Below are 26110 nucleotides of genomic sequence, written 5' to 3'. Positions count from 1 at the left end.
AAGGAGCTAGCGTAGATGCAACCTATGTCAAATACAATGTCTTACCTAACTCTTCTGCCCTGCTTGGCAAAAGTCCATCACCATATAAGCACAGAACAAAAACAATTATATACAGCTTGTGTCTTCGTTCATGTTACTTTTTAGTCTGCTGAGAAACGGAAACTGAAAGCCCAGAACTTTCAAGAAGCCAGAGCTAATAATTAGGCTGGACAGACGAAAATCATTAATTCATTTTTTGAGACATTGTATGTGTAGCACGTCTGTGACAACACTAAATAGTAATTGTTACTTTTAAATGAGAAGTTTAGTATTCTGATTATTTAAAAAAATAAAAAATGATGGAAGAAAAAAAATCTTATTTTTATTTAAAAAATAATTGATTTTTATTCAACCAGGTGACTGGGTCCCATAAAAAGCTCTATAGCTTCACCTAGAAAAATTGGTTTGGCTTGAAGATTTCCATGTTTACTTTGAAGACAAAGAATTATTTGCTAACTGAAGTTTCTCCTCCTGGCTCAACTTGCATGTAGTATTACAATACTTTCTCAAATGAAGTCCACTAGTCTTGGTTTACAGTATACAGATATACTTACTATTATTTATTATATCTAAATCACAGAAAATATATGAACAATTTGTAACATAGTCAGAGAAAGTTTCTTAAAAAATCACGAAAAAATTAACCAGCAAATGACATACCAAAAGTTACAAGAAGTCCTGTGGCACCTTACAGACTAACAGGTGAGTTGCAATTATAATTGTGGACTTGGTGTTTCTTTAGCACTCACATGTGTTGTAAAACTTGCAACCAAGCATCACAGGATCATACTACACTATGGTCTGACTCAGGACTGCAACTTGGACTTGCCTCCATACTGAAAAGTAACAGGACTTAATCAAAGTCACAGCAGGACTTAGGCTCTGCCCTCCTTCCCAAGAAGACTTGAGTCTGGGTGATGTTTGTGTGTGGACGGAAGGGCAGCAGGGGTTGGGTTCAAATCAGAACCTGAGCCCAGGCTAAGGCCATGCCCACTCTAGACAGCTTAGCAACACAGCTGTACTGATGCGGCTGCACCACTGTAAGACATCTCAGGCAGCCTCATGAGACAGAAAGTTCCCATGTCGACATCCCCAGCTGAGAGCGGTTTAATTAGATCAGCATGAGAACATCTCCCCAGGACGAAATGCTGCCCACACTGGCATTTCTGTCAGTGTACTTACGTTGCTCGGGGTGCGTGTTTTCTCACACAGTGACATAAGTTATCAGGACAGCAGTGCTCGCGTAGACACCGCCTAGCGCGCCGTGCAGACGTGCCCCGGCATGCCAGAACAGCGATCTGTCAGCCACTCATACCGGCAGCAAACAGCTCTTCAGAACCACTAGCGACTCAGAGAGCAGCACGCTTCCTTTGCGGAGCGCCGGGGACAGGGGTGTGAATGACCTCTCTCCCCACACCCACTGCCCCTACATCTCTCGCTCCCAGCCTGAGGCGCAGGGGGAAGGGCAGCGGGCGATCCGGCTACCGCTGGTTCCCCTCTGTCCCAACAGCTCCCCAGTGACCCGCGAGCCCGAGGAAAGAGGGCAGAGGACGCTGCGCAAGGCGGGCAGGGGTTACCTGCGGACTGGGAAAAGCACCACTTCCAGCTCCGTCCGTCGCAGCCCCCACCCGGCGATACCTAACTTCCCTGCTCGCCCCTCCGCCGCTTCTCCTCGTCTCATTACTCCCGCCCCGGCCCAGTACTGCTTAAAGGAACCGTTTGTAACTGGAAGAAACACAGCGCCTCTTTCCCTACGGGCCGCGCCTGAGAAGGGGACGCGGGGGTCCGGGGGGCGTACAGCCTCAACAGCTGCTGGGAGGAGCTCACGGGGGCTGATCGCCTCCCTCCTCACCCTACCTGGGAAGAAGAACCGCTCGGCCCGCCCCAGAGAAGCTCGAGGAGAGATCAGGTGACAGGTCTGAGCACAGAGCAGACTTCCCATTGCTGCTTTCACCGAAGCGGAGCCGCACCTGAGCGGACACGGGCTACAGAACGGGGGAGGACACCGACAAAACGCATAACCGACCTAAAATGGCTGTTCTTTACGTTTGAATGAAGGGCGGCAGCCTTCCCCCCGCCCCCCCTCCCGCGACTACAACTCCCATCATGCAGTGCTCCACAGGGGCCGTTCCACTCCCCCATCCTCAGCCTCCCAGGATGCATCGCGCTATCCGGCTCCGCCCCCCCGCCTCCGTCCAGACTACGATTCCCAGCAAGCAGCGCGCGCCCCCCTATGGGGGGCTGGGGGAATTGGTAAATAGTGGCGGAGAGCGAGCTCCTGGAGTAAGATGGCGGCGGCTGCGGTGGCGCTCTGAGTGGCAGCAGACGCTCGATCCCCGCCCTGTGGCTTTTGCTGTGGGTCGGGGCCGCGGCGCTGCAGCGAGGGCAGAGGCGAGGAGCCAAGTCGGGGAGCCGCGGCCCCGGCAGCTGTAGAGAGGGTAGGCGCGGCCGGCGCCCCCCCCCCTCCCCGGGAGCCGTGAGGTGTCGCACAGGTAGAGCCCCCGCTGGCCGTCGCTCCTTTCCCCAAGGCAGGAGGCTGTTGTGGGTGGGGGCCGCTCGCTGTTTCCCTGCTCGGTGGTGGCTGCAAGTGGCGTCTCCATGTCGGACAACCAGAGCTGGAATTCCTCCGGCTCCGAGGAGGATCCCGAGACCGAGTCCGGGGCGCCTGTTGAGCTCTGCGGGGTCCTAAGCAAGGTGAGCAGCAGCGGCCCCTTTCCTCGCGCTGCCCGGGGGACGCGGCGCTTCCTCCTTCCCGGGCGGCTGGGGATCGTGCGCCCCTCTCACTGCGGGTTACCCTCCTGAGGGGCGGCCCCGCACCCCGTCCCCCACCCCACGGAATCATGGGGCTGGCTTGACTGGGGCAGCGGCCGCCTGACCTAGGGGAGCCTGAAAATGAGTCACTCGCAGGCAAATATTTCCTCCCTCCCCGCCACCCGAGCCCGCGGGCGGGGCTGTAACGGCCCGCAAACACCGCGAGGCGGTTCCCTCCGGCCCTCTCTGCTGCGAGGGCTGCCCCCTCAGATCTCCGCCTCCCCACACTTCCCGCGGGGAAGCAGCTATGCGCCACTTTCTGTGCTCTTCTTCTCTGAAGTCAGGCTAAGCGGGGAGCCCCTTGCCTGTGGATAGACTGTGGAGTCTGTCTTAAAATCCATCCTGCCTGAGAGCCTCTTCCCACTTCTAAGTGAGGAGGCGGCCTTCTGCATGTGTCAGCGCCCCCTTGTCCCCTCTCTCTGTCTCGATCCCCCTGCTGGGAACCCTATCCCTGGCTCCCCCTTTCCAAGTGTACATTTTGGGACTGCCGGCTTGTAACTAGACTAATTCTGATGTTAAATGTCAGTGGTGTCACCGAGGGCATCTGTATTCATCAGGTTTTTGTCTGGAGCCTTGCAGTCCTATCTTAGCTAGGTTGTAAGGATACCTGTGGTGACTGGGGTTGGACTCCACATGCCCAATCTATATGCGGAAGAGTGAGAGTTCTTGGTGTTGCAAAGGAAGAGGTTCCTTTTTCTTTCTTTCTTTTTTTTTTCTTCTTGCCGAGACTTCTTTGCATGAAGTAGCAGCATGTGATGTGCCCATATAAATCACTTCCAATCAATATGGATACGTCAAAGAGGAGTGGCATGGCCTTTAGTCCCAGCATCAAAGCAGAGTAATAATACCTTTGCAGGAGGAGATCCGGGTAAAGGCGGTGGGGGGAGCAAAAATGGCACAAATTCTTGCTTTTCTTTAAATGTTGCTTACATATATCTGGGTGGGAATTAAACCTATTTCTACCTTTTTATTACTGTAAATGCTTTAAAATAGATTATGGTGTGTGAGATGAGATTAGAATCTCCAGGTTTAAAAGATGTTTGGAAAAATTAAGGATTTTCATTGAACAAGTAGAGCAGTAGAAAGTAGTTTCTCAATATATATTCAAGTGTCCAGACAATAAAAATGTTTTTGCATCACTCTCACTCTTTGCTCGAAGCGGGGGTTAAGGCAGAACTGGTTATGGGATACTGATTCATGAACAGGCCCTGGATCGGAGGTGGAAAACTAAGGCCAGTGGACTATGTCCAGCCCATGAGGGTTTTTAATCTGTCATTTGGGATTACCAGACTGGCAGCGCAGTGGAGCTAAAGCGGGCTCCTACTGCCCTGGCCATATGTTGTTCCCCAGAAGTGGCATGTCCCTGCAGTCCCTGGGGGGCAGAGGAGAGTGAGGGCTTCTCATGCCTGCACTTTCCTCACTGACAGACTGCCCTTATTGGCTGGGAACAGGGAACTGTGGCCAATGGAAGATGCGGGGGCAATGCCTATAGGTATGTAGGGCCACCTGCCTTCCCCCTGGACCCAAGAGCTGCTGTCAGACTGCCATGGGGCAAGGGCAGAGAGGGAGTCTGCCTTGCACTGCTGACTGGGAGAAGCCTGGAGTAAGTGGTACTTGGCTAGAGCCTGCACCCCAACCCCTCCACTTCAATCTCTGCCTTGAGCCTCCTCCTGTACCCCGCCCTCTGCTCTGAGCCCCCTCCTACAGCCCTTACTCAGCTATATAGTCATAGCCTATCATAACATTTTCCTACCCAATTTCCCTTTTCCTTGGGCTCAAAAAGTTTGCCTGCTACTGCCCTGAATACTGAAATGTCTGTTACTGTGTTTTTGTGAGGGAGACACACTCTAAACTCTTCAATTAAAAAGTACTTCTGAGCTTATAGAAAGGAGCAGTGTGGAGGAGAGGAGGCAGGCCTTGGCACTGATCTTCAGGATCTCATGTCTGATGCTTGGGAGGGAATGGGAAGTATGTTACAATGGGGTTTTTACATGATGATTTGGTTCAAAAATGTGCTTTATTGCCTAAGATTTCTGTGGTGCTACCTTCCTGTTAGGTCATCCAGTTCATTAATTAGAAAATCTGGTGTGATTTCTATTAGTATGCCATCCATTTTAATATTGACAAATGAAATGGTTTATAAGAACTCTTTTCTAGGTCTTAGAGGCAGGTTATGTGCATATGTTAAATCCTAAGGTGTTTCCCAAACATGTATCTCTTATAAATGCACTATGTGCAATTTTTTGAGTTATGTTTGTAGTATAGGTTGAACCTCTCTATTGTGGAACTCTGTTTGTTTGGCAAACTCCGTAACCTGGCATGATTTTACTTAGCTGGATGACCACTTACAAGGGGTGTGGCCAAGTTTCCTATAGTCCCATAAAGTTTGTTTCCAGGCACCAGTCCTGGCTCTGTGTACTGTGCTGTTATTTATCTGTAATTTACCCTTAAATGTCATCAGAGCTCACTAAGCAGAGGAGGCGTTGGTAGTGCTGCTACACAATATAACCTCCCCTGGTCTGCATACTCTCTTGTCTGGTGCCACTCAGGTCCTAAGTGTGCACGATTAGAGACGTTCAGTCTGCACTTATGCTCTTACCACAACTGTTGCTTTTCCTGTTAACATCCAAGTGGAAACAAGTAATGAGAAATAATCTGAATTGTTAAATGAGAACTTTCTGCAGTAAATTTGATGAAAGCTATTATGATTGTCTAACTTTAATTTCTCTGCTAGTTAATGTCTTCAGTAATACCTGACAGCCAAAACAGTTTTTTAACTGAAATGATTGCATAATAACATGTTTAGTAGGTTAAGTTAAACATAAAAAAGCTTTTTAAAAATAAAGTAAGATTCCAAGCTATTAATCAAAAGTTGCATTTTCTTGCATTCACTGCAGTGTCTTAAGTGGTCAGGATTTGTTATTTTTGCAGGAGGGAAAAGCCTGAGTTTTTCTTCTCTGTAGAGGGAATTCACGGGGAAGTTAATATCAAATAGCTGCCATGTGAAATTAAACTGCAATACCTGTTTTGCTCTAACCCCTTTTGTGGCCACCTGGATTCTGTACCAAGTTGCTGAACTTAAACAGTACACAAGCACTTTAAGGGTAGAAGAAGAGTGCGTCCATATGAGGCACTAGTGCAGAGTATCTACTTGCAGGCCTTTTTCCCTCAGTCAAGGTAAAGCCCTCGTTACTCCACAAGTAAGGGGAAAAAAGCTAAATTTTTAGGGTTTTGATTTTTAAAATATATTTGCCTAAATTTGTCCTGGCAATATCCTACAGATTAGAAATTTTAATGGCTTGAAAATTGGGTTACCAGATTTGACCATTCAAAAAAGAGGACGCCCCCCCAGAGAGCATGTATCTGTATCAGTATCTACCAACATATGTTGTATTAATGTACTATATATATTACAGTATACAGTAAACCTTTGATTTTATGGGCCCCAATTTAGTGGACTTTGGGATGAATGAATGTCTTTCAGCCTCCCTGTTCTTCCCAAAGTCCACCAAATTCACCAACTCCCCCTGCCCCTGAATAAAGTATGTAAGGTGACCCACTGGAGCCCCTGCTGCTGCAGCTGGAACCTCCGTTGCACCTGGACCACTGCTGCCAGAGCTGCCTCGTGCTCCTCCCATCGGGGTGGGGTGAGTATGCAAGCAGGTGGCAGTTCTTCCAGGCCACAGCAGCTCCAGCCAGGGTGACTTCTGCTGCTGCAGCAGAAGCTCCAGGCACCACAGTGACAGCTCCAGCTGTCATCGAGGTGGCTCCAGCCAGTCTAGTGAGTCATCTGCATATATTGGGGGCTGTGGGGGGGGGCACTAAGCCCTAGGATTTAACAGACTTTTCGGCTTAATGGACACCCCTTCCTCTCCCGTTAGTTGAGTCAAGGGTTTACCGTATATGTGTGTATAGTACATTCATACAACATGAGTTGGTAGATACTGATAGAGATGCAAGCTCTCTCAGTGGTGACCTCTGTTTTATATGTATCAGAGAGGTAGCTGTGTTAGTCTGTATCTTCAAGAACAAGAAGTCCTGTGGCACCTTATAGACTAACAGACATTTTGAAGCATAAGCTTTTGTGGGCAAAGATGAAGCAGGTCTTTGCCCATGAAAGCTTGTGCTCCAAAATATCTGTTAGTCTGTAAGGTGCCACAGGACTTCTTGTTCTTTTTAATATGGTAACCCTACCACAAGAGCACTTTTTACAGCATGGGTGGTGTTTACTTAAAGGTTGGTACAAACAAGGAAGGACTTTCAGGTATATCAAACTTTTCAGTTCCGTGATACATGTAAATAAATTCACTTATATAAACAGTTATTGTTTTCCTTACCAGAGCTCTTTTCTTTAATCCAAAGACATAATGTTTAATATGCGACATTTTTTATAGCAATAGATCAATGTTATAAGCACACGATTCTGATTAATAAAAGATATTCAAAAGTACCATCTAATTCAGTGATGGGCAACTTAGGCTAAAGAGCAAGTGCATTAGTGGTCTTCCTTCATCTCAATGGACATCAAGATTGACATGACCAAAAGCCTCCTGGAATAGGATAGTTTTGCTAACTGCTTGTGTACCTAGAATATGCAGTACAAACCTCACTTCATGTGCCCGTTGTTAAGTGTTTGTCACTTTTGCAAGAATGGTAGGAAAAAAAAATTGTGGATGAAAGCCAGCAGAATCTGACAACCTTGTGCATGGGCAATGATAGATAAAATGTCTCATGGGCTACACGTAGAACCTCAGTGAGACACCGGTGGCCTACCACTGATTTAACTTGTGTTAGTGAAGGAAAGAGTCTCTTCCCTTTTTCCATTCTTCTTCCTTTGCTGTAGTGACAGTAGTATAAAACATTTTTCAGCACCTCCCTCATCTTTTCAGTGAGAATTTTCTTTTTAGAACCACTGGCATAATCTAGCAAACAGTGAAGGAAAAAAAATTACTGACGTTAATTAAGATTTTTTGTAATCACTTTCTCATAATTAGAAGTCCTGTGGCACCTTATAGACTAACAGATCTTTTAGGGCATAAGCTTTCATGGGCATCTGACAAAGTGGGTCTTTGCCCATGAAAGCTTATGCTCCAAAATATCTGTTAGTCTATAAGTTGCCACAGGTGGTCTTGTAGTATTTAAAGATACAGACTAACTCTGCTACCCCTCTGATATTTCTTGCGATTGCTCATTAAGTAGTATATCCTCTTTCAACTGGTTATTGCTTTTAATCTGAATATTTTAGAGAGAACTTGAATGCCAAAGTGTGTGCCCGTAACAGACATGGGTCCTACAGATTGTAACTAAGGATGTAAAATCCTGCTTAATTCGTTAACTGATTAAACATCATGTTTCCATAGTTAACCAAATGAATGGGGAGCAAGTGTGTTCCGCCACTGTGTGGGCCCCCCTCCTCAATCTGGGATGGCTGGATCAGCCATGGTCCTCAGTGGGCCCTGTGGGACTGGAGCAGCTCACAGCCGGTGAGGAGCTGCTCTGGTCCCAATTGGTTAACTGGAACCAGTAAGCATCAGTCATTAAAGGTGATGTTTACCAGTTAACCTTTCACAACCCCAACTGTAACTATGTAAGGTTTACATAGATAAGTCAAAATATAATAATAGATATTAGACATAGAATATACATTGAGAATAAAACTTTTATTTGAGGTGTTTAATGTTTTTGTTTGAAACTATAAACAATGTATTACAGCTTGCCATTGATATATTAAATACAGACTTACATTGTCATGTAAATATGTGAATGTAAGCTTATAAACTGTTGTGGCCTCATTGAATAAGTGTGGTTAAAACTAGGATATACAGGTATCTTGGTAATCTGCTGCTAATGAAAGTTAATAGTGTGAAAATTGTAATTTTTAGTCTGTATTTATATTGCTGAAGGGGGAATAGGAGAACATCTTACATAAATCAATCTTTATATGATCTAAGAGAGCAAGACTCTTAAAACAGAATGATTATCTTGCATAAACAGTTCTTAAAGTTCACCATCTATTCTACTTTAATGGAAAGTTTAACAACTTTAAAAGTGACAGATGAACTTCTAAGCCTAAAGAAGACAAAACCTAACTGTTGTACCAGTTGTTTCTAATTTGTCACTAAACTTCTTTGGGCATCCATGCACTTAATTGTAATGAGCACTTAGTTTTAGTTGGATGTGATACTGCTTCTACTGTCAAGACATACTTTCAGTCTTATTGTTAATGAAGCAAAATTAGCTTCAAGGTACTGTGCAACACAAGTGGTTGATGAAAATTGTGAGAGTTCTGATGGAGGGGATAGCAGGTCCATCATTTGGAGAGAATTTTGTAAAATTGCCCTTCAAGATATGAAATTATTAAAATTAGTAAGCAAACAAGGTGTAGTTTCTTATTGGTATTCTAACTATATGCAGACCTTGATCAGCTTTTTGAGTTTTATTTCTTCTCTACAGTGGACCAATTATATTCATGGATGGCAAGACCGATGGGTAGTTTTAAAAAACAATACTCTAAGTTACTACAAATCTGAAGATGAAACTGAGTATGGCTGCAGGGGCTCAATTTGTCTGAGCAAGGCTGTTATTACGGTAAGCCTTTTCTCAAAGTTGATGTCTTTCATGTTTCACTAGAGCCTTACGTATTATGTTTATTTACAGACAAAATGCTTGGTGTAAATGGTTATGGAAAATGAACTTTGTGATGCTGTGTCATCTTTTGTCAGTTGCTTAAAAACAATGTATGTGAAATAGAGAAGCGGGCATATGTAAGATAATAAAGAATAAATATATGATCTCGAGTTCGTGGTTACTTTCTTCATTCCTTTGACCTAACAGAATCTTCTAAAATAAAAGTTAATGTTTGTTCTGGAGACAGTTTTCTTGGGAGATGCAAGTTATGCACAACTCAAAATTACGTGGTTCGAGGGTTTTCTATATATATGTCCATATATGTAAACATAGAAATATTAAAAAACTTGAAACACTCCACTGTGTATTTCTCCCCTGCTGAAAAGATGAGAAAAATGTGTGGTAAATGTAACATTACTTAACTGTACTCTTAGAAGGAACTCTGATACTACAGTGTGTTGTTAGAATCTAATAGAATTTAAAAAATGAAGGCGCTCTATCAAGTCTGAAAACTTAAGATTTTTTTTTTTAGCTTTAGGAGTATTATATAGTTGAATATGCTATGAAATGGACAGCTGCTTCTCAGTGATACTGTTAGATGGGTTGAGTTGACTATCTTTCATCCCTTGAGTGAGTTACATGATAGGGGCTGCAATGTTTAATTTTTTTTGCAAGCCCAAAAAACATAATGGCTGGGTCTACACTTGCCCCAACTTTGAAGGGGGCATGTTAATCAGGACGATAGGAGATTACTAATGAAGTGCTGCGGTGAATATGCAGCACTTCATTAGGCTAATTCTCCCCTGCAGCAACTTCAAAGTGTCAGACTTTGAAGTGCCAACATTCACGTAGCCCTGGACGCTTCAAAATTTTGAGGAGTAAAGGCACTTTGAAGTAGCGCGGCACTTTGAAGTGCCTGCCACTACATGCATGCTGGCACTTCGAAGTTGCCACGGGGGAGAATTAGCCAAATGAAGTGCTGCGTATTCACCTCAGCACTTAATTAGTGATCTCCCGTTGCCCTGATTAACATGCCAGTGTGTTTGATTTTTATAGTTATAACATAAGGGTGAGCTGAGAATTTTGCTACTTATGAATAGCCCTGTCACAAAAGCTGGAATTTGAATGTATTTGGATTAACTATAAGAACTACTAATTTTGAAAGGTGGATTGAAGAAAATGACACTTCCATTTGGATGTTTGCTAGTACCAACACCCATAATCTAAAATAGTTGTTAAATTTCATGTATATGCTATTCTTAAAGCACATTTAAAAATGGCACCTTGTTCTGCACCACTAAGGAGCACATGGGGCGCGACTGAGGGCTGTGCAAATACTTCTTTATTGGATATATGTCAGACACTAATTAGGGCCAGGTTTTAACAAGTTTACCTGACACTAGCCAAAAAGACACATGTGATAGCCAGTGGTAGGCATGAAGTACGCTAGTGGCAGGGAGGTGGCCTGAAAGAGCTGCATGGAAAATGCCTTGTTGAGCAGCAAAGCCCATCTATCTCAGCCTGAAATCTACTTTCTGTGATGGGTAGTATTGGGATTTGTATTAGTTCTCAAGCCAAGGTCCAGCAAAAAGTGAAGTTGGAATCTTTTGTATCTGCTAGCGAATAGGTGTCTGAACTTGAACATCAGGATGGGTACATACAGCTGCTGTAAGGTAGAAAAAGCTCTGTTTCTCCTTCTCCATATACAGTTACCTACCATACCGTCCAGGAGGTAGGAAAGTCAACACTTTGCCCTCTCCCAGAGCCTCTTGAACATTGTAGTGAAGAGTGGGGAAGAATTGTGCTACTCCATTTTTGTTGATAGGGGAGTGCATCTCATCAAATAACTTCAGTAACTGCCCCTGCTGACTTGTCTTATCAGGACTGTAAAATTGACAGTATTCACTATTTTAGCCTTGGAATTCTAAAGGGCTTCAGCAAAACTGAATCCTGTTCATGTCATGCGGTTGATGGCAGTCAAAGTGGTGAATGTCAGCATAGGCCTTAAAAGAGGAACACTTATTTCTTCAGTTAACCTTACAAATGTTAAGGAAATGTACTTTCTGCCATTATCAAAGAGTTAAAAATTCTTTGAATCACAGCAAATTCAGAAATGATTGTTTAGACCAAAGCACTAGAGGGAGTGCTTCCAACAGATTATGAAGTGAGTCAGCAAATTGACTCTAACCCTGAGTTATTGAAGAATGGGTGGATTTGTAAGGTGAATGAGCATCCAAACTAGACTTTGTTTCACAGGTGTTTTTTGTGAGACAGTTCAGATATATGACTGAATGCGAGAAGCCTTTTCAAATGCCCCCATCAGCCAGGTGAACAAGCAGTGCACTGGTAGGTTCTCATTTTGGATAATTGATAACATTTTAAGGTTTCCCACTCATGTGGATTCAGCATTGATTACATGGATCTTGAGCAAAATATGGCTCCTGATGATAATTAAGTAGGTAAATTTTTGTTCAGTATAAAATGTGAATGTCATGAAAATTTGTTTAGGCTTTTTAGGACTGGATGAGCACAACGTTTGGAGTCTTAAGGGACTCTTCCATTAAGAAGTAGATTGAGGTTGCAGAGCTGACAATTTACATTTTCAATTAAGTTGCAATCACCAGTCACTTAAAACAGTAATAAGAATCAAAAATGCAACTGAATGTTAAATGAAATTTAACAGTCTGAAATGTGCATCAGCTATAAATAGCTACCTGAAAGGATATCTTACCATTGCCCCTCATATTTCCTTTTAATGGTGATAACAGAACTAGTTGATTTGCGGTTTATATTCAAACTTTTTATATAAACATTAGTAACTGTTAAGACATATGTTAAATGAAGAAGGCCAGGAGACTTTGTATTAGCAGAAATTGTTCTTTACTTGTGTCTGCTCTGCGATTGAATCAGTGGAAAATGGAAGACTTGACTTCTCCCTAGCAAAAAGTGTTTGGTGGAGATATTGAATTGGTGCAGTCAGACTTTATTAGGAGTATCTGCTTGTACGTAACTTTATTAGGCTTTAAATTTATCCTATCTTTTGTGACTTGTGATCTTTCCAGGTCTCAAATTAGGCACAGTCAATGGTTGTGTGTGAGTTTTTAACAGAAAACAAAAATGCAGGAAGTGGAGTGTACAGTCTTTCCTCTGAATTTATTTTGGAGGAACTGCCTGAGCATGAGGCTAGAGGGTGCTATACTAATAGGTGACATATTTGGAATGAGATATAAAATTTTTGTTTTTAAAGAACTACTTTCATGTTCTTTGAAAGAAAAGGGTACAAGCTCTCGTATATTATGGGCAAATTCCTATTTAGGTAATCATGCATACTCAAACCTCGGTTGAAGTTTCAACTGGAAACTTCTTATTTTCTTATCAAGGATTTTTTAGTGTTTCTGGATCATAGTGGCTGCATTCCTTCTTCAATTAGCTTTTAAGTGCAGAAAGTAACTGTCCAGAATGATGGCAGTACTTCTATTCTAGCTGTCAGCAATAGAGCAACAGTGATGTTGTATATGATGGTTACTGAGTCTCTATACCAGATGTGAGACCTGATAATAGAGTTGTAAGGGCCTCTCTGCCCATCTCTTCTAGATCGTAGCAATGCTAGTATTTGGGATAGAGCTTACTAGTGTGCTGGCATTGAGATTAGCGAGGCTATAAAATGAGACTTGCAGTGTGTGTGTGTGAATGTGAATGAATTTCAGCTATTCCTCTATTGACTAGATACATTCCACTTCAGGGCAGGGTGCAGAGAAGTTTAACACCTGTAATTACTGCTTTTTGGAGCAGCTAGTCCTGGAACCTACAAGGAAAGTAGGTACCAGGCAAACTGGTTGAAATTATAACAAAATTGTCAGACACATGGACAATTTGTTGGTGAGGAGTCGACATGGTTTTTGTAAAGAGAAATCATGCCTTGACAATCTACTATAATATTTGAGATGGTTAGCAATCATGTGGTCAAGGAGAAATCATGTGGATATAGTGTACTTGGATTTCCAGAAAGCCTTTGGTAAGGTCCCTCACCAAAGTCTATTGAGTATAATAAACAATTCTAGGGTGAGAGGGATGGTCCTCTCACAGATTGGTAACAGGTTATAACAGGGGTCACCAAACTTTCTGAAGTGGAGAGCCAAAATTTGACTCTTTGACCTCTGCCTACAGGCTGAGTGCTGGTGATACTTTTTTGAAGTCATTATTAGTCCTACTTACAGCAACTTCATTAATAAATTAAGACACAGAGCTTTATCATTTAGGTGGTGGTTCGTAGCATTAGCTGGTCTTTTGTTAATCCACAGCTGGCCTGCCTTTGAGCAAGCTCTTGGCTGCATGGGGGAGGAGGGTCAGGACTGAGCTCCAGCATCAAGTGCTGATGAAAATCTGCTCAGTGCTACCCTTGGCACCTGTGCTGGGGATTGCTGACCCCTGGGTTAAAAGATGGAAATCCAACAGTAGGAATATATGATCTTTTTTCAGAATGAAAAGGGGTAACTGGTGGTGTCCCCTAGGAGTCTGTACTGAGACCAGTTCTATTCAACTTACTCATGAATTATCTCAAGGAAAAGGTAAACAGTGAGGCAGTAAAACTTGGGAGATAAGAAATTGCTAAAGACAGTGAATTCCATGCTGAACTAGCAGTAAATACAGGGTTAAGATTTTCTTTTAAAATCCATTTTAATCAGAGCTATTCTGTACATCAGTGATTTATATCCCTGTATATAGGAATTGTTGAGTTCTAATATTTTGTTTGAAAGGTAGAAATGGACTAAAAATGAAGCACTTTAAGACTTTTTTTTTTTAGTATTGTGACTTCTAAGTATTCCTGATTTCTGAAATGCTGTGGTTTAAAAAAAAAAATTCAACCAACATTTTAACCAAAAGTGATCACACTTTCTTTTATTAGAAAGTTAAATTACTAACAGAACTTAGATGTCAACTTGAAGTATGATAAAATCTCTGTTAAATGGGAGAAATGAGAGAACCCTGAGATTTTTCTGTATGGTTCCAAAATGGTTTATTTCAAACTATTTGCTGCCATGCCTAACGACTACACTGTAATGCTTAGTTTCAGGTCACGTTTCAAGTTAACCTCTGAAATTATGTAAACAAACTGTATGCAAAAATCTGTGCACTTGTAAACAAGATATTTTCCTAGTTTGTGTGACCAATTTCCATTTCATATATGAAATTCAAATGTATGTAATTTCATAGACTGTATTGATTTATTTGGATTCTGTATTTGAGACCAGGAGCTAGTCCTTGCACTAAGATATGGTACGTGTAACTGTTAAAAATTGATAGTTAATGGCACACCATGACAGGATGATTGTGTTTTTTGGAGTATTTGTATGTAACGTTTTAAGACACATATTAACATAAGTTTTTGTCAACTCATTGTCATTGGTGTAGAGAGTGTATATTTAATATCACATTGTTTATTGTTTTAAAACGTTTTACCCATTTGATTATCTGGAAATTTTGAAGGATCAGTGAGATCCGTCAGACCATTCTTTTGTCTGCCAACTAGTATTGCTTTTGCATCATTCTACACAAACACAAATGCTTGATAGATTATCTATCTTATGACTTTTATCCTACAGCTGTTTACTGCAGTTCTATCTTCCATGTAAAATCAGTAGCAGTAGACATGGTGGACTTGATGAACTGTCTGCCTCTCCTCAATTTCTGAAATTAAAACTCAGCTTGGGATATCAGTTTTTCTTGTTTAGTCTGCTTATGAGGTTTGTTTTATGCTTGGATGGGAAAGGAGTGTTTGGTTTGTGCTTGGGTAGAATCCTAAGAATTTTTCAGTGTTTTAAAATGCATCTTGTAGCAGAGAGTACAATGTTTCTTCAGTCTTACTGTAAACAATGTCACTTACTCTGTAAATTTCTGCTGGCTGATGGGTTGGTGTATGGTATAATTTATTGGTTTAACTTTTTTAATTTAAGAATTTTAGATACATTTTAAGTTATTTAGGCCCACTGTATAAAAGAGAGCTAATATTATACAGTTAAAAAGCAAATAGTGTGGTCTACAACACCTAGACTTTCAGCATTCTATGCATGATATAGCTAATCTTTATTATGTCTAATTCCAGCTGTGCTTCTCATTGTCCCCCTGCCTTTTTTCCCCCCCACAGCCCCATGATTTTGATGAATGCAGATTTGACATTAGTGTGAATGATAGTGTCTGGTACTTACGAGCTCAGGATCCTGATCATAGACAACAATGGATTGATGCAATAGAACAACACAAGGTATGGTTTCTGATTTTTTTCTTTAATAGTTGACTACTATATGTGCTTGTGCAAAGTTATACATTTGAATCTGCTGTCACTAAAATACTTACAAAGGTACACAGGATTTAAAAATATGTGATATTCTTGAATGTAATAATTTAAAATGGTAGAGCTTTTTAGAAGTATATTTGAAAAATAATGGAGAGAAAGAAAGCAAAATGTGAAAATGTAAACCTTTCTTGGGTGCATTTTAACTAGTACCTTATTTTACCATAGGTGTATTCAGACATTTAAAATATTCGGCCTTTTTTCTGATAAGGCTATTGTTCAGACTGACGTCTTGCATTCTATTCTCCCTCTGATCTTGATGTCACATAAGTTGCTTAAGTGCTAACTTAAAGTGTAAGTAAAGTGTTGAAAACATTACTCCATATATACATGGAGTAAAAGACAATCCCCGTTCTGAAATTGTTATGTACTTTATTTGTGCAGTGTCTAGCTTAATAGGGCCCTAATAGCTGATGTTCTCTGATGCTGTGATGATAAAATGGGGGGAAAAAATCACTCAGTAAACTTAAGCGTTTACCTTATGAATTTTCATTAGTGTTTTCACCAGTGTATGCTTTTCTGATTTAAAATTCTAATAAGTTTTTCTCCTTTATCATGTACAGTTTAAGCAGCATATGTGCATCTTCAACCTGAAATCTGTTTTCTCTCGGGAGGTGGTGAGAGATAGTAAAGTGAAATTTGAAACCATGTCAGTCCTTGTTTACATTTACTGGATAATCTGTTCTGTGGTGATTGATCCCCTGCGGGTTGATTTAGTGGGCCTAGTTAAAGATGTGTAAAATTGACCCCTTATGTTCTCATCAATTATGATACTCCACTGAGACAAGAAGTTTGAGGGAGTAGATGGGAGTTTCTCCCTTTGACTCACTGCTTTGGAGATAGCTGTGGTAACTTGATCTAAAGTGTGCCGATGCTAGCTGTGCTATTCTCATAGCTGGAATTGTGTACCTTAGTTAGACCTTGTCTTTTAGCATAAACCTGGCTTCACTTTGGGAGCCCACTTTGTGCCATTTCTTCTGCAGTACCTAAGGAGGGCTCTTAACTAATAATGGATCAGTTCAGCAAGGTGCTGAGTACAGGTGATTTAAAAAAAAAAAACATATATATTGACCAAACCCATTCTCTGTTAACCATTTTATATGTTTGTCCTTTTCAGACATAGATGAGGAAAAAATGGAACTAACAATATGTGCTTACACTTTGACCTTGCTTATAAAGTAAACCCTCAAAATAAGTGGTTTCAGGTTGCTTGTAACTCACTTTAATGCGAGTTAAGCATACCTTGAAGCTCCTCTGCAACTGTTAGCCTGCCTTGCTGCCCAAAGGTAGGCAAGCTTAAGAGCCCCTTCTCCTTGGTTTTCCCCAGTGGCTGATAGTGGCACTGCTGGGGGAAGACCAGGGAGAAGCATCCAGGAAACTGACCAGCCCTGCTGGACCATTCAGTTTCCTGGGTCCTGCAAACTGTGGGGAGCTGGGAACCAAGCAGCAGCCTGACTCCTCTGCTTTCAGAGAGGGGAAGCTGACCGGGGCAGTAGTTTTGGTCAGTTTCCTGGCACCAGCCAGTGGAGGGGAGCCAGAAACCAGGCTGCCCCAGTTCCCAGGTCCCCTGCACTGGCTCAAGCCAGGAAACTGACCAAGGCTGCTGCTCTGGTCAGTTTACTGGCTCTGCGAGGGGAGGGGAGCCAGGAGCCAGTCAGTTTCCTAGGTCCCCCAAGTGGGGGGTGAAGGAGGGGGAGGGAAGCTGGGAACCAAGCGGCAGCCTGGTTCCTGCTGCTCTGTGCTGGCAGAACCGGAAAATTAACCAGCCATGAGCTGACCAGTTTCCCTGCTCCTGCAAACCCAGTGGAGGTCCCTTCCTGCCCCGACTTGCACGAAAATTTGAGTTATGAGAGGGTTGCAGAAAAATGCAACCACCATGTAATTCAAAGATTTACTGTATTGTTCCATTTGCTATCCTTTTTTCATTTTAGACTGTGAGCTCTTCATTGTGGGCACTGTCTCTGGTTTGGTGCAGTGCCTAACAAACTGGAGCCTCTGGCAATACCACAATGTGAACCCCAAAAAAAGTTGTTTTTTTTTTTTTTTTAAACACTCTCCTAATCCTTTGATTCCAGGCCAGCAGAGTTTGCTGTAGCAACATCTCTAACTTCTTTGGAAGTTTTGTTCTCTTTAATCGGTGATTTCCTGCTGTTTGCGTTCTGAAACAGAATGGAATTCTGGAGAGCATTTTGTCTACCTGCATGTGCTGTAAGATTACAAGTGAAATTCTGCAGGAGGGCTAGAACAGTGCTATGATATACAAGCTTACCCTTGATTATGGGAAGAGGATGGGGTGTATAAAAGAATTTTCACTTTTCCATATAAAAGCTTAGGAATTACAGTACTAGACTCTTAACTACTAGTCCAGAGAATTGTGTACATTCTCCTGGAAAAGTCTAGTCTGAGGAGTTGCAGTAGAGCAGGGTTTCTCAAACTTCATTTGACCATGACCCCCCTTACTTCTGACAGAATTTACTACACCACCATGGGCAGGGAGACTGGAGCCGAAGCCCTCCTCCATCACAGGTGGGCTGAGTGGGGGCAAAACTGGATTGAGGGTGAAGCCAGTTCTTGAGGGTATGGAAGTTGTAACCTGAGCCCCTTTGTCCAAGGTTGAAGCTGTTAAGCCCCAGCAATGCTTAACAGATTTGCAACCCACAGTTTGAGAAATTCTCCAATTACATTGCATCCCTGAAGACTCTTAGGCTCCTAAACCTAGTCACCTTTTGTCTTTCCCCATCAGCCTCAAAATTGAGGGGAAAAAGAGTATAATTTTTTTCTAATCTAGGAAGCACCAAAGATTTATTATATATAATGTTCAATTCATATCGACTAAGTGTGTGGTAGGCCACTTTTGATCAGATCTGAGCAAATGAATTGTTCATGTCTGTTTTCTGTTGACAATGATGCATTAAATTCTGATAAAAAGTGGGTTAGAACTTAAAGCTGAACTGCAGAGCTTAAAACAAAATTGAGCAGAAATTTCTGCACTGCAGGTTTCCCCAGACACATTTTGGGGAGGAGTCTGTATTTGAACCCACGCTTGTTTATTACTTTATTGGTTAATATAATACTACCAGACAACATGGTTCTCAATCTGAAATTATTTTGGTGATCCACCCTACGTATAACCTAAATTTTCTAGGAGTTTTAAATTTAGATAGTTTTGGGGGAGGTGGGACAAGCCTTCACACTTGGTGCTTGTTTTGATTGTCTTCCTTTGACTTTTCTCATTCCAAACACGTGTTTGTGCGTGCACACATGCTTGCATGCATGCACAGAAGAAGTTAAAGTATTTTAAAATGCAAAAACCAGACTGGTCAATACAACATTTGTCAGAGCAAATCAGTTACTGTAATACACCACCAAATTATTCAATACAAATGTTGAATATATAATACAAGGAATTAAATATTCTGATCAAAACAAGGCTTGCGTTGTGCTTCCATATAACATATTTGGTTAATTCTCTGTCCTTGGAATGCCTCTTCTGCTAAAATGTTTGTTAAACATGTTGATTGCACACTTAGGTTCTAAAGATGTTTCAAGAGACCACTATATTTACTAATAAGCCTGTCATTTAAACTAACCTGCAATTTGAGAAGAAAAGAAATGTTAATATACCTTCTTTGCCTGCCTCAAAATTTTTTTATGCATTCTTATATTGTAGCATTGAAATTAATAAAAAATAAAGGATGTGACCCTGGCACTAATTCAACCAGAGATTTTTATTAAATGTGAAGGCCAAATAGTACGCATACAGCTGCTCTTAGCGTGCCTTAAATGCTAATAACCATTAGTTCTTTTCTCAACCTGCCTTTACATACCACATTGAATAATTTAATATGGGAATGATTTTTAGTCATAGTAAAAACTTTAATACCTTTTTAATTCAGGTACCTGCCACATTATGCAGTAGTTGCTGCCAGACAGCTCTCTCAGCAACCACCAACAAAAACTGAAACCCAATATACATATTACTAATTTCAAAACCAAACATTTTTGGAGTGGGAAGAGTTGAAACCTTTAAAGCATTCTGTGAGATGTATATACAGGCAATCCTTGACTTTAGTATCAAAGTTACTGTGACCGGCAATTACATGGTTTATATATTGACACCCTGTTTTGAGTTTTGTTTCTGTATCCCGAATGGAGCAGGTTCCAGTTCTGAATTAGAACCTTTCAACTTGAGACATGATTTTCAGGGCCAAGCGTGCCATAAGTCTGAGGGCTGCCTGTGTAACCTGTTCATGACCATGATATTTGAACACATCCATCACAGAGGAGCCAAAAACATCATGAGTACAATTTATTTGTTGGTTTGCCTTCAAAGGACAATGTCAGACTTGCTTAGCATGAAGATGTACTTGCATAGTAATGAGGGGATCATCCTATTGTTTGAGTCTTGCTCTTTCTGGACCGCCAGATTAATGAATTTAATTAGGGCAGCTGTGAACTTCAGGAATCAAAGATGGTGTTCTAACATTTGGTTGTTTTTGCATTTATTGTGCATTTATTTTTCTAAATGGCCCCTTACCTCCACTTCTGCTTTTAAACTGCAGTTCTGCTCTGGAAGATGGCAGAATTGTGCATTCATAGTTATAATAACATATTTGCTATTTAGTCAATAGAGGTGATGTGTTTTGAAGTGTTGTACATTTCTCTCCATGACTTTGAAACCCAGCTCAATTTGCAAGTTGTGTGTGTCATTGCTGTAAACTCAATCTGGAATCTAAAAGCCTGCCTTGCTTTCACATCACTTTAAAGGTCTGCCTTTAGACCTTAGTGAACAGTGTGGTTGTATGAGCAAAAGTAGAATCAGCTTACATTCCCAGATTTCTTCCTCTACAATAAGGACAATTAAATTTTTTTCTTTTCTTCAGAAAAATACGCAGATATGACTCTTTAAAATCATATCTGGTTTCTCTGGCAACACTTAAGCATTTTAAAAGGGCAGAATAATCCATTCTGTCACAAAGAAATATGTGTACTTTTAAGAAGCAATTATCCTTCAAGTAGTTAAATGTAATCTTACCCATAGAACCTGTTTGCAGGGAGGGAAGAGCTGAGAACTAATTGTTATCTGTTGATTACATCAAAGAACAAAAAAATTCCTTTACTGTGTTGTGGCTTTTTGAAATCTTTTGAGAGAGGGGCATAAGTGTGACCAAAAAATTTTTTTGTGAAAGTACATAGATCTTCTTATAAGCTAGTTTTGGTGTTAGAAAATAAGTCAAGAAAGAGAGACGTGTATTTCCAGCTATCTGTTAATGCAGTATTGTAAGAGTATGTTAATACTTCTGTCATTAAGACAGCAAGATCAAAGTGTGACAATGAATTACCTACCTGGTCCTCCCCCACGCTCCTTGAAAGATTCATTTTATAAGTTCCCTTTTTTGTGCTCTTATGAGACATTTAAGGTATGTTGAAGTTTTCAGAGTGTTACAATGACATAGTAATTTTCATTTTCTGTTGTCAAAATTGGCCTATATAGATGAAACTGCAGGGCTGGAACCATTTCGTTGAAGAAAATGGGTTATTTTTCCTGTTAGAGTTAACATTACTGTTACTGGTTTCAGCAATGCTTTTTTTGTCCTAATAGGACATAATTTGTATTTGCAACTGCATTATAGTGTAACAGTGTTAAACTATAAGCAGTAATTGTGCCTTCATATTTTTATAATACTTCACTATTTAGACAATAGCTGTTACATACTGCATTTAAAAAAATGTAGATACTGTTTGTCTCCCTGATGATGATAGTACCACTAGCTAGTCTTACAATTTTTGTTGCTTGGGCTTGGTCTATGCTGGCTGTGGAAGATGGAATGCTTAGGTTCAATCTTCTAGGGTGCTGTTCTGCCTATGCGTGAAACAGTGCATTCCAGAGTCAATGTCAACCCCAGAACTCCTTGCGAGCCACAAGGATTAAAGAATGTCAGCAGGAGGAGTGCTCCCATTGGCCTCTGTCCTCACTGCAGAATGTCAATGTCGATGGCTGCAAAATCGATTTTTAGGTGCACAATTGGAGTACCTAACATTATGTAGCAGCCATTGACATTTCCAGTAAGAGTAGACGTAGCGGTGATGTAGCTTGAGTTGGGGAGGCAGTGAGGGCCGGTACAGTGGTCCTTAGAGCCCTTTATCTCCATGCATTAATTTCTCTGCGGGCTTGTAATCCCCACAGTGAATATATTTAAGTTCTGCAAAATAAGCACTTCTAGCAATTTATCACTTATTAAATACATATTTCAGTCAGGAAGCTAAAATTGGAACAGGAGTTCTGTTCATATTCCAGTCTTTAAACCTTTCTAAAATTCACATGCATTGTCAGATTGGCTTAAAAATTGGCATTCAGTTCAGAAGGGACCTAAAGGGAGGTTTGTGGTGAAAATATCTTTTTCTGTTGATCAAGGAGAGTTCCCTAGTTTCAAGTTCCCAACCAATACCATTTGGGGGGTGGTTTCTGTGTGTGTGCGTGCCTGTGCCTGCACACGCAAAGAGAGGCTGACTGGATCATCCATGTGATGCAAATAGTGGTATCCGAAAGCGAAGTCTGGCTTATAACTATGCTGCACATATTGATTTCCAAATCCTGAGACCTGGCCCTGATTCTTAGCCATAATAGGGAGAGAAGAAATCTACCCAAATCTGGCTATTATAAGCATCTGAAAATTGCTATTTACACACATTTAGTAAAGCCTTGTTAGTTTGGTCGCATTTCTCCAAACATTGTACTGGGCTGGGTCCTGGAACTTCATCCTCAGTGGGTGTGGCAGAGGAGCAAAGCAGGTAAGACTTTGAACTTTGTTCTTTGTTCTTCCTTCTGTTGTTCAGGCAGGTGTGACTGAAAAATAAGGCTGCATCTACACTATGAGATAAATTTGAATTTACTAATATTTTGTAATTCTGGAATTTGAGTTTGAATTTGACCATCCTCACCTCTCACATGCGCCTCCTGAAGTCGACTCATTACTGCCACACTCAGGTTGGCAAACATCGACTGTTGCAGTAGTGCATTGTAGGATCCTATCCCACAGTTCCTTCATATGCTCACTGGTCTTTGACGACATCTTCCCACACTGCATTTTCCTCAGTCCCCTCCTGTACTAAGCAAATGTCCATTCTTCCTATTGAAAAGAAGGAAAAGTAGGGCATCCGCACAGATGGCAAAAAAGTTGACAAAAATGTCTGTCTTCTGTTGCTGACTTTTCAACTGGCCATCCACTGAGTGTCATGTTTCTACCCCGCCGCCCAGTGTTTGCACCCGATCCCCGAAAATAATACAGGGATTCTGACTGTATTCCCAGAGTTAAAGAAAGAGGAGTAGAAAAGTCTTGGAAGAAAGATTTTTTGACTTTATTGAAAATAATACAGGGACCTGAAAAGCATGAAGAAAGAAGATAAGAAATCTGTTCAGAAAAGAGAGTTGCTGATGGGGAGAGTCTTTGGCTTTCCACTGCACTGTAAGGCTCCTGTGCAACAACTGTGTTCTCAACTGAACATCCACCGTGTCCTGCCTCCCATCACTGCATGGGATCCCTGAAAATAATACAGGGGCTGGAACTGCATCCTAAGAAGAAAGAGGATAGATAAGTCAGTCAAAAATGCTCTTTTTTCCCTTATTTCCTACACTACACAGAATTCAAACACAGGTGATGGCAGTGAAACATCATTCACTGGACTTATAACACAAACAGGAATCTCAACTAGGTCCATGCTCCCCCAGTGTTTTTGAGGGGGTCAGAGCATGAAGACAGATAGCAGCAGATATTAGCAAAAAGATTTTTAAAACCAAAATACAAAACTTTCAGGTGTCTGCAATGGATAGCAAGCTCCCGAGAATATTTTTGGTGGGGTGTATGTGTGGGGGTGCATGGTCTGCAGCTGCTGAATTGGTTCCCCCGCCCCCCCCAACTATCTTAGCAACTGGGGGAGACTCCCCCCCAGTGGCCGTAAGCTCCAGTGGTCCTACACTGTGGGCATGGGGGGGGGTTCAGTGGGGGGACAGTTGAAGTAGTCCTCACCACGTATCTTAACCACTGGGGAGACTCCCTGGTGGCAGCAAGCCCCAGTGCTCCCATGCTCTTGGTATGGGGGGGCGTGTTCAGTGGGGAGCCAGTTGAGATATTCCTCCCTGAGTGTCTTAGCCACCAGGGGAGACTCCCCCTCCCTTCCCCCCCCCGAGGCACTAAGTCCTCAGATATCTTTCCTGCCCTTAGACCCCTAAATGCATGCAATCTGTGGCATGGTACTGCCTGGCAGCATGATCAGCACCAAATGGCAGGCCAATCCTTTTATTGGGTTGTGGGCTACCTGGGGAAGAACCCAGATTGTGTGGCGCCTATGGGCAAGGGAAGGGGGTTCACACACAAATGTAAACTGCTGAGAAGTTTCTCAGTGTCTTATGCAAGCATGACAACCCCCACCCCCCACCCCCAACAGCCTTGTTGCTATGTGGTGTGGCAGGCAGCAGCTGGCACCAAGCAACATAGAAAAAAATACCAAGTGTCAAGACAGAACCATGAACTCCTTGTAGGGGCTATCTGAAATGAGTAGATGCGCTCATAGCGCTAATAGCAAAGAAGGACATTTCTTAGACTGTCATACAAACATGAGCCCACAGCCACAGGCTTGCTGCTCCAGCTTTGAAATTCATGGCCTTGCTGTTACCTAATTAACTGGAGAGCAGTGGCTAGAGTGAAGCAGTGCAGAGCATTGTGGGTTACATATGGGACACCTCTGGAGGCTAACAAATTTGATTTTAAGATGTGGCGCTTCCACACTAGACTTTAATTGAACTTCTGAATTTGAGCTTGATGCTATACTTTTCAGGTAACTGTGATATTGTAATCTCAATATTAGTGCTCTCTAAATTGAGCTAATGGTGTTTACGGTGAGGACAGTCACATGGTAATATCGAGCTTACTGCCTTAAATTTGATTTTCTTATAGTGTAGAGGCAGCCTCTGTGTGTGAGCAGCAGAAGTGAGACTGACAATTTAACGAGGGCATAGGTGATCTTAGAGGCTGAGAGAGGTTGGAAGTGGTGGTAGTTTGAAATATAATGAAGGTGGAAATGAGAAGAGGAGCTCTGTTCCGTGGACAGAAGGCATCAGGTTAAGTGGGGGGGGAAAAGCAGTTGTGTAACTGGAAGCTCACACTTATATAATAAACTATGATTTCTAAATCTCAGTGGTCGTTGCTGTTGTTCATAACTCTTTTTGCGCAAGTGTCAAAGGTAAGCATTGTTGATCTATTGGTCCCAGTGCTGCTGCTAACCCGTGTGAGAGTCACCAGGGGTCTACATGATGGAATTTCTCAAAATCGTATGAGAATCAATTCAGTACTTAATGTGTAGTTTTTATTGTTTGCAGTAACTAAGGCCTTCAGGCTATGCCTAGATGGAGTTAAAATAAGATATTTAAAAAGCTTCGTATTCTGCAAATACCCTGTATGCCGTGCAGCAATGTCTTGGGGAAAAAATAGTATGTAACCATGTGATCAGATTGTATCGTACTCAACTGGGCTGATTTCAGATTGCTCAAACAATCTGTTAAATATGGAAATTTTCTAACTTTCTCGAAGTGATGTCTGACTTTGTCAGGCCATTCTAATCCCGTTCTTTGTTTTTAGGAGTATCTAGAACACTCCCTTGGTTGGTTAACATGCCAGCTCTTTAATTTAAGGGCTTAAAGTTCTCAGTCTACTTTCCTGACCGCTAATACGTGTAAAAACTCATTTCAGGATTCCTGATGTCCAATCCTTCAAAAATATTATCCAGTGTTCTAATTCTTGTTGAAGATTTTTAAGCCAAACCTTTTTTGAGATGAGCAAGTGAAAAAAGTTACTCCTTCAGAATGGGGAAAAAAATGTAGTATTTCTCTAAGTTGCACGTGTGTGGTTTCTTTAGTTAACCTGGAACTTTGGCAAGAAATATCCTTGATTGAAATGTCACAAGTATAAAATATCAGAAGGAGTATTTAAAAGCTCGTGCGGGGCTGGTCCAAATTGGCCTTCCTGATTTAAATTGGTCTACAATGGCTCCATAATAGTTAATGTAGGGGGAAATTTGTTTACCTTTGCTGTTCCTAAGTGGATACTTTTTGTCTGCTGCTTTAAAAATTCCCTTGAATTAGTTAATCCAACATGATATGGTCAATAAAACGTTTTGGTTACTCAGTAGATAGGTAACTCTTAAGTATGTTCCTGAAGGGCCTTGTTAACAAAACTATATTTGTAGAACTTTTTTTTCTCCTAAGTCACAAGGTGGGTGTTTATC

At 41.7% G+C, this 26110-nt stretch overlaps 2 protein-coding genes across 3 annotated transcripts in view; one reads left to right on the top strand and one right to left on the bottom strand.

Moving 5' to 3' along the window:
• The window catches only part of POLK (DNA polymerase kappa), a 95678-nt gene extending 93637 nt beyond the window's left edge, over positions 1–2041 (bottom strand). The window contains exon 1 of the mRNA XM_074995438.1: positions 1897–2041. The gene's annotated coding sequence lies outside the window, so the exon portion shown is untranslated. The remainder of the gene's footprint in view (positions 1–1896) is intronic.
• Positions 2042–2266: 225 nt separating this feature from the next.
• CERT1 (ceramide transporter 1) overlaps positions 2267–26110 on the top strand; it is a 115964-nt gene continuing 92120 nt past the window's right edge. For both annotated transcript variants that reach the window (XM_074995435.1, XM_074995437.1), the window contains exons 1-3: positions 2267–2733; positions 9304–9438; positions 15623–15739. In XM_074995435.1, the coding sequence (XP_074851536.1) occupies positions 2638–2733; positions 9304–9438; positions 15623–15739 (348 nt within the window). In that variant the 5' untranslated portion in view covers positions 2267–2637. The remainder of the gene's footprint in view (positions 2734–9303; positions 9439–15622; positions 15740–26110) is intronic.

This window comes from Carettochelys insculpta, chromosome 5, assembly GCF_033958435.1.
Source record: "Carettochelys insculpta isolate YL-2023 chromosome 5, ASM3395843v1, whole genome shotgun sequence".
NCBI lineage: Eukaryota > Metazoa > Chordata > Testudines > Carettochelyidae > Carettochelys > Carettochelys insculpta.
Note: the sequence above shows the minus strand (reverse complement) of the source record. Positions and strands in the feature narration are given on the sequence as shown.